Source organism: Typopeltis vanoorti, chromosome 8 (assembly GCF_054136105.1).
Source record: "Typopeltis vanoorti isolate ZY-2024b chromosome 8, IOZ_Tvanoo_1.0, whole genome shotgun sequence".
NCBI lineage: Eukaryota > Metazoa > Arthropoda > Arachnida > Uropygi > Thelyphonidae > Typopeltis > Typopeltis vanoorti.
This window is the reverse complement of record NC_143556.1, coordinates 68,441,896-68,457,185: the sequence shown is the minus strand read 5'-3', so window position 1 is coordinate 68,457,185 and position 15,290 is coordinate 68,441,896. Positions and strand designations below refer to the sequence as shown.

Below are 15,290 nucleotides of genomic sequence, written 5' to 3'. Positions count from 1 at the left end.
ACTTCTGGATGACCGGTGAATCCTCTTCCCAAAACTAAAACTCTTAGGTGATTGCAGCTGTAGAGCGGTATTTTGTAGGTCATACTGAGAATCACTACAGGGGTGGGATAATTGTGCTGGAGCATCGCTGGAATAAATGTATTAGTCTTAAGAGAGATTATGTTGAAAAATAAAAATAATTTTGAAATTATAAAATTTGTTTTTTCATTGTTAGGTAGAGAACTTTTCAGACCACCCACGTATGTATTATAGCCACTGCAAAACTTTTATCAGAAATTAGAACATTTCTGGTTGAATATCATCTAGGCAACTCTGAACCAGTTGCCTTTACACATTTAGGTTTCTGAGCACTTTTTCTACCTGATGTATGGATATGTACTCCTGATTACATTCTTTTTGACTGTTTCTACCAATGTGCTGCCACCACTTGTTTCATTTAACTATCTTTCAAAGTTAATACTTCAGACATGAACTTTCTTCAGTTTTTATATCACCTTTATCATTTATGTTTTGTTTCAGAGTACTCTTCCTCCATTTTGATGCTTTTCAAAAGCTAGAATATTTTGCTACCTTCCTGATATATTGTCTATGTTTTTCCAAAAGTCTTCCCATCACTTGTTTGGCTAGTTTTACATAGTGCTTTCTTACATTTTTCTCTGAACCTACTGTAGTCTCTAAGAGCATTAGCTGATTTATATGCCAGGATTTTTCAATATGCATTCTTTTTTTCACTTGACTGCTTTAACTTTAATTTATGTATTTAGACTTATAATTCATCTCCAAAAGCACTCAATTCTGGTTCTTTTTAAAACTTTCTTACATATTTTTCTTTTCAAAATGATATTCAATTTTATGTTTCTCCAAAATAAATACTTTTGAGTCCTGAAACCATGAAGATATCACTATCAACAAAGACCAAGTCAATTAGGACTTTTCTTATTTTTGGTGTCTTCTCTCCATGTGAATTTGTGCACATCTTTGTGTTGGAATATGATTTTGGTAATGCCTAGTCTATGTTCTGAACATATATCCAGGAGACTACTTACCGTTATTATTAATTCTGCTCTTTTCTATAAATTTTCCCAAAACATTTTTATGTCTGGTAATCATTTCCTACTCTTCTGTTCAGATCTCCAACAAGGATCAACTTTTTTCCTTTTTCTTTCTTCTATAATGCCTCCAGTTCTCCACTTTTTTCTTAGAAGAAAATTTTGTGTGACAAAAAAGGGCATATATTAAGTGTCACTGTCCAATTCCTCAATTCTGATATTTGCCCATATCACACTACTTGATATTGTCTGCCATTAATGAAGATTATTCTAATATTTCATGTGGAATACTCAGCTACTCTTTCTTTGACCTGTTCATTATTGCATGTCGTATTTGTTGCTTAGAAGAATCTCACCAGTTTTTGTCTTCTTTGTTTCATTAATACCTATTAAGTTGACATGGTGCTTATCCAATTCCTCTGATAGTTCAATTTCTTTCCCACCGATGCTTCTTAATGTTAATGGTACCAATATTGTACTCTGATGTTCAGTTGGAGTTTGTTCCAGCAGTGACTTTTTTGAGTATCACCTCAGCACATTTTATTTTGGTAAGCCAATAACAATACAATTTGGTTTGCTAAATATCAACCAAATTGTTCTGAATATGGTGCTTCTCCAATACAATATAAAAAGTGCGAATTGGACATTACGACAGAAGCCCTAGTTGGTTCTCCACATTACTTACAATGCTATGTGGAGGTCTACTCCCAGTTAACCAGTTTGACCCTTAAGCAATCCCAAAAGTTCTTTACAGTTGTTATTTGGTTTAGTTAAATAGAGTCCTGGATACCCTCACCAGATCTGTTTAAGAGTACATCATCTGCATAAAGTAAAGAGCAAAGCTTGTTATTTCCAATTCTGTTATCAGGTTTAATAGCACATAATTCTACATGAACTCATCATCCTCTACTTCATTTTTAATTGCTGACCGACAACTTAAATATAGACTATGTATTGCTCTATATGATGTTCCATATACTCCATATAACTGTAGCAATTTGAAAAACACATCACAAGGACCAAGCTTTTCTTTTGGCATCTTGTGGTATGCCTTTTCTAGACATACAAAGCTGAAGTACAGATCATTGTTATATTCCCACAACAATTTGGGAATATTTTCGCACAGTGAAAATCTGATACTGACAACCAGCCCTCCATTTGGCCAAAACAAAGCTTCTTGTTCTCCAAGTTTCTCTTCAACAATTTTCTTAGCTCCTTCTCAAGTATGCTTCCATGATGTTTACCTGGAATACTTAGTAGGAAAATTTCTCTAACTCTCAGCATTGAATCTTCTGACCAGGTCTTCTGCATTACAGCCAATGAAAAACTTATACACCTCCTTACTTGAGCATTTCTAGTCACTACTCCAGCTGCATTTCCACATTTCAGGTTTCTAATGACATTTTTTGCTTCAAATATAGATATGTACTCCTGACTGCATTCCGCTTGAATATTTTCTACCACATCTCATTTTATTTAACAACCTATCAGAGTAATTACTTCACAAATCCAGACTATCTTTATCTTCAGTTTTTTATATCACCTTTATTATCTGATTCCTTTCACAGTACTACTATTTTCTTCATTTCAAAGCATCTTCAATAGTCACTAGTATATTTTGCCACTTTCATGATGTTTATGTTCCATATTTTTATCAAAGTTTTGCCATGACTTTTGTTCAGCTAGTTTTACAGATATCTTACCTCTCTTATATTTATCTGTGTACCCTCTCTCTCTCTGTCAGGATATCTCATTGCTAGAAACTTTTGATAGGTTATTTTCTTTTCCATAGCTGCGTCTTTAACTTCTCATGTCCACCATTGAGTTATGATTTTTTTTATCCTCTTCAAACAACTTCACAGATATCTCTCTCTAGATAAATGAATGTTTTAATCGAATTATTCCTGTTTTGTGACCACATGTTTATTAAAAAACTATTTCATAAAACTAAACAAGTACTAAAAAACAAACCCGACAAGTTTCGTTAGTCGTCAGACTAACATCTTCAGGGATAAAGAGAACTAAAAGTTTAAAGCACAAATTACAAGAAATTACAAAAATTAGTTCATTTGTTGGTATTATGAACATCAAGAAAGTTTGTTAAAAAACCGAAAAGCAAATCTATCCAACCGTTAATGCGTGTTAGCTGGACACGATGCTATTTCATGGTGTGTTCTGTAGTTCACGTTCACTCCGTCCGAGGTCTGAACTGGGTAAATTTTTAGTAAACACTGACCAAGCTTGATTTAAAATCAAACCTTGATTTTTGTTGCATTGCATAGGAATTTTAATCATATTTAATCAGCAAATATTATTAAAATTCCTACGTAAACTGTTTCACAAGAAAATATGATTTTCTTGTGAAACAGTTTTTATCAATGTAAGACATGTTTGTTCTGTCCCAGAGTACATCATGACCAGTAGAAGTTATGTGAAATGAATGAATACAATTTTCGAGTGGCAGGAGAGTCACGTTTATGTTATACTTATAGAGAAATTGGGATCACTTATCAGTTACAATCTTGATATAAGGAAGGGTGACTGCATTTTTGAAGTCATCATCAAATTCCTGCCATGTACCCTCAAGGGTACATGGCAGGAATTTGATAATAGTACTACATGATAGTACTATTATCAAACTATTATCAAATTATAAAATCATAGTACTACATGAAAAATTTACATCATTACTAACTTCATATCTACAATTTTCCTCCAAATCGTCTGTTACATGTCAAGACTCCAACATTACCAGATCTTATATTTCTATCGTCTAAGGCACTTTGAACCGTATCAATCCACCGACATCTTGGTCTTCCTCTGGGTTGTTTTCCTGCCAACTTGGCAGAGAACACTTGTTTTGCTAATCTTTCCTTTCCCATTCTGTTTAAGTGACCATACCACCTGAGATTAGCTCTGTAACACATTCCTGGATGCTGACAATGTCAAGTTCTTTCCTAACATTCTCGTTTTTAATATGATATTGCCATTGATGCCATCTGTTGATGCCTCAATTTTTTCTCAGGACTCTCATATCTGCGGTATCTAGTCTTTGGTCAAGTGTTTTACTTCTGACCCAGCTCTCAGATCCATAAGTTAAAACTGGTTTGAACACTGTCATGTATACAGCTAATTTAGTGTTACGACTAATTTCTCTCTTATTCCATATGAATTTATTCAATTGACTTCCTACCATACCAGCTTTGTTGATTCTATTGTCTATTTCCATATTTAATTTACCACCTTCACTAAAAATCGTGTCTAAGTAGCTGAAATGTTTTTCTTGATCCACAGGTTCTCCATTCACAACACAGTTGACATTTTCAATGATTCTGCCTATTTTCATTGTCTTTGTCTTTTTATTGATGACCTTCATAGCATATCTATTACAACAGTTATTCAATTTAGTCAGAGAATCTTGCAGACTTTTAGCGGATTTATTTAGAAGTATAATATCATCTGCATAAAGCAAAGAGCTGACATTAACATCTTCAATTTTGATATCATGTTTAATACCACTTTCCTCCATAATGTGATCCATATAGATAATGAATAAAAGAGGGGATAATGTACATCCTTGTCTCACACCATATTTAACATTAAACCATCTTCCAGTACTTCCTTCAATTCTAACTGCTGACTTACAACTCAAATAAAGACTAAGTATTGCTTGATATAATGCCTCACTCCCACTGACACCATATAACTGTAGCATATTGAATAGCTTCTCTCTTGGCACCTTGTCATATGCCTTTTCCAAATCCACAAAACTTAAATACAGATCTTTGTTATATTCCCATGATTTCTCCACTATTTGTCGTAAAGTGAAGATCTGATCCTGACAGCCTCTATTTGACCTGAATCCAGCTTGTTCTTCACCAAGCTTTTTTTCCACAATTCTTCTCAACCATTTCTCAAGTATACTTGCATATATCTTACCAGGAACACTCAATAGCGATATACCTCTGTAATTCTCACATTCAGTTTTATTTCCCTTTTTAGATATATAGGTACTATGAGAGCGTTACTCCAATCATTGGGAATTCATCCCTCTGTCCAGGCTTTCTGAACTATGCAGTGCAGCCACTGTAACACTCTTATACCACCATACTTCAGCATTTCTGGTCGAATATCATCTACTCCTGCTGCCTTTCCACATTTCAAGCCTTTGATGGCTTTTTCTACTTCAAGTATGGATATGTATTCCTGACTGCATGCCTGGTCAGTGTTTTTTATCACTGTCCTGTCATCACTGCTTATTTCATTTAGCAAATTTTCAAAGTAATTACTCCATACTTCAAGGATATCTTTTTCTCCCATTTTCATGTCACCTTTATCATCACTAACTCCTTTTACAGCACTCTTTCCTCCATTCCTAAGCTTCTTCAACAATCTCCAGAATATTTTGCCACCTTCTTGTTATTTATTTTCTATATTCTTGCCAAAGTCCTCCTATGACTTTTGTTTAGCTAGTTTTACACAGTGTTTAGCATTCTTGCATTTGTCTCTATATTCTCTAAGAGCACAAGCTGACTTATTTGACAGGAACTTTTGATATGCTTTCTTCTTTTCCTTCACTGCCTCTTTAACTTCTTATGTCCACCAGGGAGTTGTGATTTTTTTATCCTTGCAGACAACCTCACCATATGCCTCTCTGGCAGAATCAATCAGTGTTTTCTTCAGAGTTTGCCACTGAATCTCCAAGGTTTGATTCCTGTTCTCAAACTCTTTCATTTTTTCTTCAATAATCTGTGTATTTTAGTCTAAAGTTCACATCTGAGAGCTGCTCAACTTTTATTCACTTTAAAACTTTCTTACATGTTATTCTTTTCAATATGAAATTCAATATTATCCTGCTCAAGACTAAATAGTGATCACTTCCAATTTCAAATCCTCTGTACACTCTGGTGTCCTGCACCAGGGAGAAAACATCACTATCAACAATAACATAGTTAATGAGACTTTTCTTATTCCTAGCCTCTTCTCTCCATGTGAATTTGTGCACATTTTTATGTTGGAACATGGTGTTAGTAATAACCATTCCATGTCCTGAGTAGAAATCCAACGTATATTTGCCATTATTATTAGCTTTGCTCTTTTCTCCAAATTTTCCCAAAACATTTTTGTATGTCTGACAATCACTTCCTACTCTGCTATTTAGATCCCCAACAAGGACTGACTTTTCCTTTTTCATTGTGTCAGTAGCTTTCTCTAGAGCCTCAGAAAATCCATCCACTTCTATCTTAGTGGAACCTTCTTTGGGACCATAAACACAAAACAAGTCTCATTGTCCAATTCCCCATTGTGATATTAGCCCACATCACTCTACTTGAGACTGCCTGCCATTCAAGAAGATTAGCCTCATATTTTGTGTTGAATACTATGGCTACTCCTCCTTTTCCTTGACTGTCATTGCCTAAATATAACATTTTGTATTTATTGCTCGGGAAGATCTCACCAGTTTTGGTCGTTTTTGTTTCAGTCATCCCTATTATGTCGACCTGGTACTTATCTAATTCCTCTGCTAGCTCTATTTCTTTGGCATTCTGGCTTCTTATGTTGATAGTATCAATCTTTAACTCTGGTGATGTTGAGTTGGGTTGTGTTTTCAGATTTGTTCCAGTAGCTGACTTTTCGCTGTTCGCACTGGTTCCCTGGCGAAAACAACGGGGGCCTTGTTTAACCAGGTGAAGCCCCAGCCAGCATGAAATTTTTGAAGTCTTGTTTATTTAAGTTTCTTGAAGGTGCTGTATTGAGAATTTTCTTAATTGTCTTAGTTTTGAAACCATTCAATTGTAGAATCTGTGTTAAGTATTGTATTTCTTCTTTCCACTTTTCTTCTGTACTGGGGATGCTGTATCCTTTATCCCTTCAGGTTTTTATTAGGCCTATTTTTTGCTTGGAGTGGTGATGTGAGGTAGCATGAAGGAATTTTCCTGTGTTTGTTAGTTTTCTATAAATGGAGAACGATAATCTGTTTTTTCTTTCATTTATTTCTATAAGGATGTCTAGGAAAGGAAGTTTTTTATTTTCTTCTAGTTCCAGGGTAAATTTTATGTTAGGATGTAAGTAATTAAGATGGTCTTTAAATGCAGTCAGTTCTAGTGCTGTTCCTGACCAAATGATGAAGATATCATCCACATAGCTGAGCGAAATTTTTAGTTTGATGTGCCAGTTTTGTAGAGCATTATTTTCAAAATTTTCCATATAGAGTTTTGCTAGGGCTGGTGAGAGGGGGTGAACCCATTGCTAGTTCTTCATTTTGTTCCCAGCGTTTGTCTTGGTAAAGGAAGAACGTGTTTTTTATACAATGTTCGTAGAGCTGTACAATGTCTGGTGGGAAGAGATTTTCTAGGATGTTTACTGTTTCATTTCTTAGAATCTTTGTGAAAAGGCTGATCACATTTATACTCGCTAATATGTCTGAAAGATCTATGTGTATATTTTTTACTTTCTTTATGAAGTCTGTGCTGTTCTTAATGAACGATGATGTTTTTCTTGTATGGTAAAATCAAGTTTGTAAGGTGCTTTGCCAGATTTGAGGTAGGAGAGTCCTTTTTATCTACTATTGGTCTTAGTGGTATATCTTGTTTATGAATTTTAGGAACTAGTGGGTGGTGTTTTGCTTATAAATTTCTTTTTAGTTCCTTAGACCAATTTGGTATATTCTTGATAAGTTCATTGGTTTTGTTGCGAGTTCGCCAAGTGGGGTCTCTGTCTAATGCTGTGTAGGTATTGGAATCTTCAAGAAGGCTTTTCATTTTGTCGTTATAATCTTCTGAGTTTAAAATCACTGTTGAATTGCCTTTGTCTGATTTTATTAAGGGCTGCAAATTCTTTCTTTTGTAGGTTTTTTGGTGGTAATTTGCAATTTAATAGTAACGCCGTTCTTTGAATGTGGATCAGATCTACTATATCTCCTGGTATGTTTCTTATTCCCTTTTCAATTTAGGCTATGATATCAATTTTCAGGACTTATCGTGGTGTTACAGCGAAATTAAAGCCTTTCGTAAGAAGATTTGTTTCATCTCTCGTTAGAGATGAAACAAAGGAATCATCTCTAACGAGATGATTAACCACTTGAGGAGAGGTAAATTACTACTTTGGAGTGATCTAGATGCTTCCTTTGCTTTTCTTTTTCTTTTAGAAGGGAATTGAACTTTTTAATTAGGCTGCATTTTTCCTCCCTTTTTGGCACCATTATAGCTTTATTGTATGTGATAGTGTCTATGTTATTCCATAGTTCAGACGGCAGTGATGTGGCAAGTTCGTTATGCATATTACATATATCCTGGTTAATCTTGGACAATTCTGCTCTAGTAGCTGCAATTCTTTCTCTCAATATAGCTAATTCCATTCTTTTGTATTTTCTGTTGGCTTTATTGGATTTGAATGCACTTTTGATTTTTATGAACTTGGAAACAATTTCATTGTCTCTGCAACATGTTAAAGATATCAAATGGTTGATAAAGTTCTTCTTTTTAATGATTATTTTCTCAAATTGTGAAGCTTTAGACCAATTAAACTCACCATGATTTTTTAATACGTTGCAGAGACAATGAAATTGTTCCCAAGTTCATAAAACATCAAAAGGACGTACAACAACAACAAAAAAAAAAAAAAAAAAAAAAAAAAAAAAAAAAAAAAAAAAGAGAGAGAGAGAGAGAACATAAGTCTGGCTTGGCATTTCACACAGCTTCTACTGGTTTAATGTACTCTGGGACAGAACAAATATGTCCTACATTGATAAAAACTGTTTCACAAGAAAATTCAAAGAGACAGCAAATATGATTAAAATTCCCTAAGCAATGCAACAAAAATCAGGGTTTGATTTTAAATCAAGTTTGGTCGGCATTTATTAAAAATTTACTCAGTTCAGACCTTGGACAGAGTGAACGTGAACCACAGAATGCGACATCAAATAGCATTGTGTCCAGCTAACACGCATTAACAATTGTATAGATCTGCTATTTGTTTTTTTAATGAACTTGCTTGATATTCATAATACCAACAAATGAACTAATTTTCATAATTTCTTGTAGTTTGTACTTTAAACTTTTAGTTCTCTTTATCCCTGAAGATGTTAGTCTGACGACTAACGAAACCTGTCTGGTTTGTTTTTTAGTACTTGTTTAGTTTTAAAAAACAGTTTTTTAATAAACATTTGGTCAGAAAACCAGAATAATTCGATTGAACCACTTCTTAACCACAGAAACCTCCGCTGCATGAAATGAATGTTTTTTTCAGAGTTTGACAATGGGACAACAAAGTTTGGCTCTTGCTTTCAAACTCTTTCTTTCATTTTTTTAGTGACTAATATGTGTACAGATGAGTCTACACTTCAACTGTAAAAGCTTCTCAACTTGAACTAATTGTTGAGCACTTTCAATTTCAAATTTCTTGTATGCTCTTGTGTCCTGAAACAGCATAAAGATATCACTATCAACAATAACCGTCAATTATAGTTTTCTTGTCTCTCCACGTTAATTTGTGCATATCTGTATACTGAAACATGGTATTAGTGCTGACTCCTCCACATCTTGAACTAAAACAGATATTAAGAATGATTTTATTAGTTCAACATGAAGATGGGGTTGCTCAGTGCTGTGCATTTGAACTTCTCTGGTTGAGATAAAAGCCACTTGCTCCACCTTTGCTACGAGTTGTCCGATGTTGTACTACCTTACCCCAGTCCTGAAGATATTTTCAGGTGCAAACTTTGTTTGCTCACACTTGGATAAAGGATTAAACTAAATTTATTATTACCAACAGAACAAAATGTACAGTTGGTTGCTACTATAGGCCAGGTCCAAAGAAAATGTAGATGACATGCATTGTCATCTACATACAATATCTCTTACATTCTATCCACAATAACTTCCTTCATTAGTCATTTTTGACCCAGTGAAGCTGGCCAATGCCAAATTCTCTCCATTCTTTTTCCTGTCGTTTTTGTCTTAGTATACATGAACTGCAATCCCCTAGGCTTAAATGTGAATGGAACATTCTAATAAATGTTCCATTCATATTTAAGATGACTTGAGAAAGCACATTCAACATGCTTTGATCTTTCTCATTTACCTCAAAGTATGCTTGCATGGATGCCTGCCATTTCTTCTCAACCCCCCACCCCCCCAAAAAAAATTGATTTTTTTTCATTTCCAATTCTCTCACTAAACAAACCTTTCTCAAAGCACCTAACTCCAAATTCAATGAAATATAATTTAATCCTATGCATGTCTTCTTTTGCCCATCTAACTCTATACATCCAAAACCTGAAGACTTTTCTCCTTTGCAAATTATGCACCGACTCTATGGCCATTTTAATTTACTCCTATTAAACCTAGGTAATAGATAAACTTTACTCTCTTTCTCATTTCTTTTTCAATGCTTACAGTAACTTTTTATATCCTCTCACAGTTTATATTTTTCCTCTTAAACTACTCATTCCTATCAAAATTATTAACTCTTGAACTTCTTTGCACAATTTCATCATGCACTTATCAAGCACAAGCATAATCGGGGATCACAATACAATATTTATCTTCTTAATCTTCCTTTTCTTTCTTTCCATTCTCCTTCATTCTCACTTACCCTTTCTTATTCTTCACTGTTTTGCCACCAGCCACTATGGCTCATGCTCTGACCTGTGAAAGATTCTGCATAAGCATAAGCAAGCTATTTATTCATTATAGTCACCTCACTATTGTTCTCATTTTTCTCTACTTCTTTTGCATTGTCTTTCTTCCAACACACCTGTCATTTCTCTTTGTTCCCTATAAAACTTACAATTTCAAGCTATTCACAAACATTCACGATCTCATTAACTCCCTTTTAACACAAACACTTCAGACACCATTTTCACTTATTTCACCATTTTCATTATCTGCAAACTTTTCACTTTCAGCAACAAATACAAAGCCAACACTGCATCACACAAGGTCAATAATGCTGATTCCTCTGAAAATGATTTCATGGCTGCCACTATCCTCTTTATGTTATGGCATCATTAGCTAAACTACAAGCATACATAAAATTAAGCTTCTAAAAACACACCAAACACTGCACACTGAATTAGACCTATATTATAAACAGTGTAACAAATTACACAGTATCTCAATTTTAAAAGAAATCTTTTTTTAGAAAGACACATTAATACAATCTAATTCCATTCATAAATCTTTTTTACAGTGACACATTAATGCAATCTACTTATATTCACAGTAATTCACCCATAACTTTATAACATGTAATTATTCATTACAGTGGCCATATAAAAGTATTACCTGAATTATTTGTCAGATTTGCTAAAGCAGCAAGACTTTGCAAACTTGCAGCATTTGTATCTGAAAGAAAAAAATAAAATAAAAATATAAAATGTAAATTCTAAGTATATTTTAGTAATATATGTTTCATTTTATTGAGTTTGCTTTTAATGAAAAAGAACTATTTTTGGAAGCAGTAAGACAACCCAGGAATGTATAATAGCATCTCAAACTAGAATAAACATTGATCTGGGATCCAAAAATAACACTACACTATTCTAATACCTTATAGAGGGACTATTAAGTTATGTTGTTCAAATGTGTGTTTTCTCTTTGTCACAGAATCTTTTCAGGATAGTTGTATTTTCTGGATGTAATGTTTCATCTTGCCTGCTGTCCTGTGGGGGGAAGAGAAAAAAAAAAAAAAAAAGCAAGACATTCACACAAAGTTTTGAATGCATCACCAAATTATCCAGATGGGTACTAAAAGAATATCATCATGGTTTGACTTAAATTATCTATATACGAATTAAGCAGCAGAGAGTAAACTTTCTAAAGCAGCAAGCAAAAAAAAAAAAAATGAAATAAAAAGGTCAGAGATCTCAAATCGGAATTTGATCATAATATCAGAAATGGAGGGGGGGGGGGATCTCAGTTAAAGATGCCTTTGTTTTGCCAGCAGATGACACCATACTGCTAGCAATATTACTTATTTGTATAATTAGCCAACTACAGGTATCCCTCGATTAACGCGGTTAATTAATCCCTCGATGTTACTGCATATATCAAAATCACGTTAATCAAATCTAATAATCAATGGTAAAAAGTACAATTCGTCCCTGATTGATTACTGTACTAATAGTTCGTTTTATATGGTACACTTTTAGGAAAAATAAAAAATGAATGTAAAGTAAATGTTTAATAAATACTTGTACCTACATTAGTTACTGCAATTTTTTTTAATCAAAAGAAGTTATAAAGAGTGGTTTGAACAGTTTTAGTTTTTTTTCTTATTGGCATAAATTCTACGATAACAAGCAGTTATCGTAGTTTGACTCTCCAGACCTCGGTCAAACAACCATTCTTCGATTAACATCTGGATCCATATCCATTACTTGCTGCTTAAGCGATTCTAAACTGCGAAATATTCCATCCAGTTCTTTGACTGTTATTTCCTTTGGAACCTCATCTTCACATTCCATTTGTTCGTTGTTTTCATATGTGTGTTGTTCAATATCAAGAAGATCGTTGTCACTGACATCTTTTGAATTTGAATCCAATAATTCTTTAACATCTTCTGCATCAACACCATCAAAACTGAGGTCTTCACCAATTGCGACGATTTCTTTGACCACGCTGTTCACAGGATTTTGAAAACAACCTAAGTCATTAGCGCATTCTGGCAGAAGGTTTTTTTTTTTCAAACAGCTTTCATGCAACTAGAAGACACTTGCTCCCATGAGTCACGAATATTCTCAGTTGCGTGTTTAATGTTAAATTTTTTCCAAAATTCGTGGAGCATAAGCACATTTTCTCCCATTGTTGTTTCTACTGCCTTTGAGAATGTCTTTTTAAGAAAACAGGCTTTGAAAGTTGCAATGAAGCTCATGTCCATGGGTTGTAGCAATGATGTCGTATTTGGTGGGAAAAATAAAACTTTCACATTCTCAAACAGATCATTAAGAGAATTTGGATAACCACGAGGCTAGCAGCCTTGTGGCATGAGCATGATTTTGAGTAGTAAATTTAAAGGTGCATTAATCAAAACTCTTGCCGCGTATATCAAAGGATTGCCGCAATTAATTTCACCGCGATAATCAAATCCGCATTAAGCAAGGGATACCTGTATACAAATGTTCCAATTAAAGAAAGGGATACATGGAATCATAAAGCTCAAAATAATGATAAACTCAGGAGAATACTATGTTTGGTCCCAAGTCCGTTATTAAATGGGAAGGATATCAACAGGTGCACAGAGGCAGTGAGAGATACTTAAATGATGCAGTATCTGAATGTGTCCTTAAAGTTTGAAGAATATACAGAATGAGAGTGAAAAGGTTTTGTAGCCTTATTAAACAAAAGCTCCACAAGAAGATGATGTGAAAGGAAAATCATGTGGAAAGAATAAGGATGAGAGGAATTATGAAATACATAAAGAACAGGCCAGATAAGTGACAAATATTGTATGGAAAGTAGTCTGAGTATATGAAAAGAAACTGAACAAGCAAGCTAAAGGTAATCCAAGAGAATTTTATTGTTAAGCTAAAGTAAAATGAGCGAAAATGGAAAATAACTTTATGCAACTTGGACAATGTATGACTAATGCACAACATGGATAAAAATTCAGAAATAGGGACAGATGGGACCATTTGCACATATGCTAAAGAAATGTTCAACTGAACTCCTCAGACCCTTGACCTGATTGTACAATTTGAGTTTTGGCTCAGGAAAGATCCCACAGGAATAGAAAGTTCTGCTGTATGATTGTCCTCTTGTATAAAAAGGTGGTGCAACAAACTGACTACTGACCTATCAGTACTGTAGAGTGGTGATCAAGATTTTAGAAAAATTGGTAAGAACTAACAGAAACAATCTACACTTTGAAAGGAACTAGCATGGGTTTATTAAAGGAAGGGCAGGTATAAGTAATTTGTTCATCTGTTATAATATTGTTATGTTGAATTAGATAAATGAAATAGATACACAATGATTCTGTTCAGCTAGCTAAGCTATCAGCTAATGCCTTTTTGTTCCCGCATAGGGGCAGGCATGGCCATTTTAGTCCTACCTAACTTTTGGAGACTGAGTGGGCAGTTTAATCTCCACTGGTAGCCAATCAGAGATAGCTGGCCCAAGGCTATCACAAATTAATCGTAATGCAGTGAAGAAGATGGCTAGCAGTGTTGCCATCTCGTGGTCCCTAACACAATATTTTTAATGTCTGAAAAATAGTGTGGGTTTGATGGCTGATTTGTGTTTACAAGACGAAAAACCCGAGTTTCCGGGAGAAAAAAAGACCGCTTGCCTGTGCCAGAGATCGAATAACTCTGGAACCAGTCAAGAAAAGGCTTATAAAATGTTCCTCTAGTCGGTGACTAGAGCTACTGAGCCACACAGGCTCATGTAATGATTCTGTTGGACTCTGCTAAGGCACTTCACAGGATACCACATGTAGAATGAGAATGTAGAATTGGAATATAAACTATTGACTTGGATAAGAAGATAGCAGATGAGTATCAGAAAAGACATATGGGTTCCGAGTCTGCCACATTTAAGGTGACCAGTGACATTTACCATGGATCAGTCCTTGAACCACTTGTTGTTCAATCTATACATTAATGATACTGAAGGAAATGAAAGGAGATGGTCAAATGCTGTTGAAAAGACAGGCAGGATAATCGGGTTGCTACTGATATGCATCACTTATAGAATGGCCTTGAATAATAGTTGTCAATTTAAAGTTAGTTAATTATAAAGTTTTGCACTTTGGTTCAATGAAATTTCAAACAGCAAATTATATTGGTGGGATTATGCATAGAGAAACTAATGAGGTTAGGGATAATAGAGTTATGTTGGATAAGATATTAAAATTCACAGATCACATAGCTAAGATTGTAAATATAACTCAGAGGATAACTGTAATGCTGAAATGAACATTGATGTCTAAGAATAAGGAGGTTTTATTATGACAAAGACCTATAAACTTTTGATAGGGTGTTTGGGATATTGGTTAATGGACTTTTTCATTAGCAAGGTGTGAGAACACAAAGGACCATCAACTGAACTTGAGTTTGTATACAATTAAGAAAATAATTAGAGCTAGATTTTACTCTCATAGAGCAGTGAGAAAGTGAACCAGATTGCCTTTAGAAATAGTGAGGACATCTAGTGTGGTTGATGTAGCCTTTGTCAATGAGACCTTCCCTCTCCAGAGGTATCTCTAAGTGATAATGAGAACAAAAGAACAATAGAAGTT

General features: G+C 34.4%; 1 protein-coding gene across 4 annotated transcripts in view; it reads right to left on the bottom strand.

Annotated features, from left to right (window-relative positions):
• Window positions 1–15,290, bottom strand: part of LOC150104072 (CUGBP Elav-like family member 1) — a 579,257-nt gene that overhangs the window by 204,358 nt on the left and 359,609 nt on the right. For all 4 annotated transcript variants that reach the window (XM_090397270.1, XM_090397273.1, XM_090397272.1 and 1 more), the window contains one exon: window positions 11,336–11,395. In XM_090397270.1, coding sequence (XP_090253396.1) covers window positions 11,336–11,395 — 60 coding nt within the window. The remainder of the gene's footprint in view (window positions 1–11,335; window positions 11,396–15,290) is intronic.